This window comes from Salvia hispanica, chromosome 1, assembly GCF_023119035.1.
Source record: "Salvia hispanica cultivar TCC Black 2014 chromosome 1, UniMelb_Shisp_WGS_1.0, whole genome shotgun sequence".
Taxonomy (NCBI): domain Eukaryota; kingdom Viridiplantae; phylum Streptophyta; class Magnoliopsida; order Lamiales; family Lamiaceae; genus Salvia; species Salvia hispanica.
The window spans coordinates 3,417,015-3,419,371 of record NC_062965.1 but is presented as its reverse complement, the minus strand read 5'-3'; the positions used below and the strand labels follow the sequence as shown (position 1 = coordinate 3,419,371).

Genomic DNA, 2,357 nt, shown 5'->3' with positions numbered 1-2,357 from the left:
CACTTCATGAAAGAGTTCAAAAGCAAGAAGGGTAAGGATATTAGGGGGAATCCAAGAGCTATTAGGAGATTGAGGAGTGCTTGTGAAAGAGCCAAGAGGGTAATTTCCTCCACTTTGGAGGCCCCAATTGAGATTGAATCGTTGTTTGAGGGGATTGATCTGTTTTCCACTATTAGTCGTGCTAAATTCGAAGATCTTAACATGGATTTATTCAACAAGTGTATGGAACTGGTTAAGAGTTGCTTGAGTGATGCAAAGATAGAGAAGAGCAGTGTGGATGAGGTGGTGCTGGTGGGCGGGTCCAGTAGGATTCCCAAGGTCCAGCAGATGTTGAAGGAGTTTTTTAGTGGGAAGAAGGCCTGTAAAACCATTAATCCAGACGAAGCTGTGGCATATGGTGCTGCAGTGCTAGCTGCCAAGTTGAGCGGTGAAGGCAGTGAGAAGGTGCAAAAGCTCATGTTTTCGGATGTTACTCCGCTGTCACTTGGTGTTGAAGTTGTAGGAGATGTGATGTCAGTATTTATTCCAAGGAATACACCAATCCCAACAAGGAAGGAGCGTATTCATGTGACGGTCTATGACAATCAGACTGAAGTGGAGTTTTTAGTCTACGAAGGTGAAAGAAGCAAGTCAAAAGAAAACAATCTTCTAGGTGAATTCTGGCTCGAAGGTATTCCACCAGCGCCTAGAGGTGTTGCCAAAATCAAAGTGTGCTTCGACCTGGATGAGAATGGTATCTTGAATGTGTCAGCGAAGCACACAAAGACTGGATTGAAGAACGGCATCACCATAATAAACGAAAAAGGTAGGCTGTCGGTGGTAGAAATTCAGAAGATGATTGAGGATGCGAAGAAGTACAAGTTGGAGGATGACGAGTTTAGGGAGAAGGCTGAGGCCAGATATGATTTGGAAGACTACGCCTACGACATGAGGAACACCATTAGAAGTGCAGTTAAGCTCAAAGCAAAACACAAGAAGAAGATGGAGGATGCTTTTGAGTCTTTCATAAAGTGGTTGGAGTGTAACAAACATGCAGAGGCTGATGATTTTAGAGACAAGATGAAGGAGCTCCAGACTGTTTTCAATCCCATCGTCGCCAAGATGAAATAAGAATGAGAAATGATGATTGGCTGGATATCGAGGGTCTTTACTTTTGTCTATCAAGATTTTTGATCAATTTTGTGATGATTTCCGCCAGTTGCTTGGTATAATCTACAACTATTACTAGTTGATTGGCTGATTATATTTTCTTCTCTATATAGTTTCTACTCTTTGCTATGCGTTATATAACTAATTCACCCTTAGAATTCTTACAACTGAATGATAGAGTATTAGATTTTAAAAATAAGGGTCAAGATCATTTAGCATTGAGTATTAATATAGTGAAAATAATGTGGATACTTTTACCGATTAACAATAAATTAATTATAACTAACTTTAAAAAATATTTCAAAACTTTAAATATATATAATTATCTTAAATTAAATTATTTTTTCATCACGCAATCTATCAAATTAAATACATAATTTTATAAGGATTTTAATGAGATCTCACTTGTGCTGATATGTTTTTACACTATATTGATATATTTCAATATAATACGTATAAAATATCAATTCGAAATTGTGTTGACATACTCAAGCCATTGTTTTGATATGTTTTTAGACTAATTGACGGTTGATCCAAAATCCTAAATTTGGTAGTTTTTCTTATATTTTTAAATTTAAATAATAATAAAATAAATTACACATGAAAATTATAAACCACTAGATCTCTAAAGATCTTATGGCCTCTAATTAGTTGTAATCAACAATTTAGGAAGAGTTAGCAATTTGATCACACATCCCCATTCAATATACTCCCTTCGTTTCATGATAAGTTGTTAACTGTTGTCATTTCGATCCGTCCACAAAATGTTAATTTTTTATTCTCATATAGTAAATGGATTCCACTAATTCATTACACTCATTTTATTATAAAACTGATATTTCATCTATCCTAATAAAAATGAAACATTTTTTTTGAGTTGTACCAAAGTAGAAATACCATCTCTACATAAGAGCATCTCCAATGCCGGCTAGCCAACCGGCTAGCCGGTCGGCTAGCCCGAAATCGGCGAAAAAAGCGGCATGGGCTAGCCGATGCGCTGGCCGCCAGTGTGGCGTGTCGATCGGCCGACGCTATTTTTTTAATTTAATTTTTTTTAAATTTTTGAAAAACTATATAAACGCGATTTTTTCTCTCTAAATTTCTGTACAAGAGCAACATCTAGTCATAGACAACAACAACTGGGCCCAATACAAAATTAAGACCTAAAATAGAAACAAGTCATAGCGTCGGGCCGGGGGCCTCCCCGG

At 37.0% G+C, this 2,357-nt stretch overlaps 1 protein-coding gene across 1 annotated transcript in view; it reads left to right on the top strand.

Annotated features, from left to right (window-relative positions):
• The window catches only part of LOC125224538 (heat shock cognate 70 kDa protein-like), a 2,246-nt gene extending 1,136 nt beyond the window's left edge, over positions 1–1,110 (top strand). The window contains exon 3 of the mRNA XM_048127955.1: positions 5–1,110. Coding sequence (XP_047983912.1) covers positions 5–1,110 — 1,106 coding nt within the window. The remainder of the gene's footprint in view (positions 1–4) is intronic.
• The last annotated feature ends 1,247 nt before the right edge of the window (positions 1,111–2,357 follow it).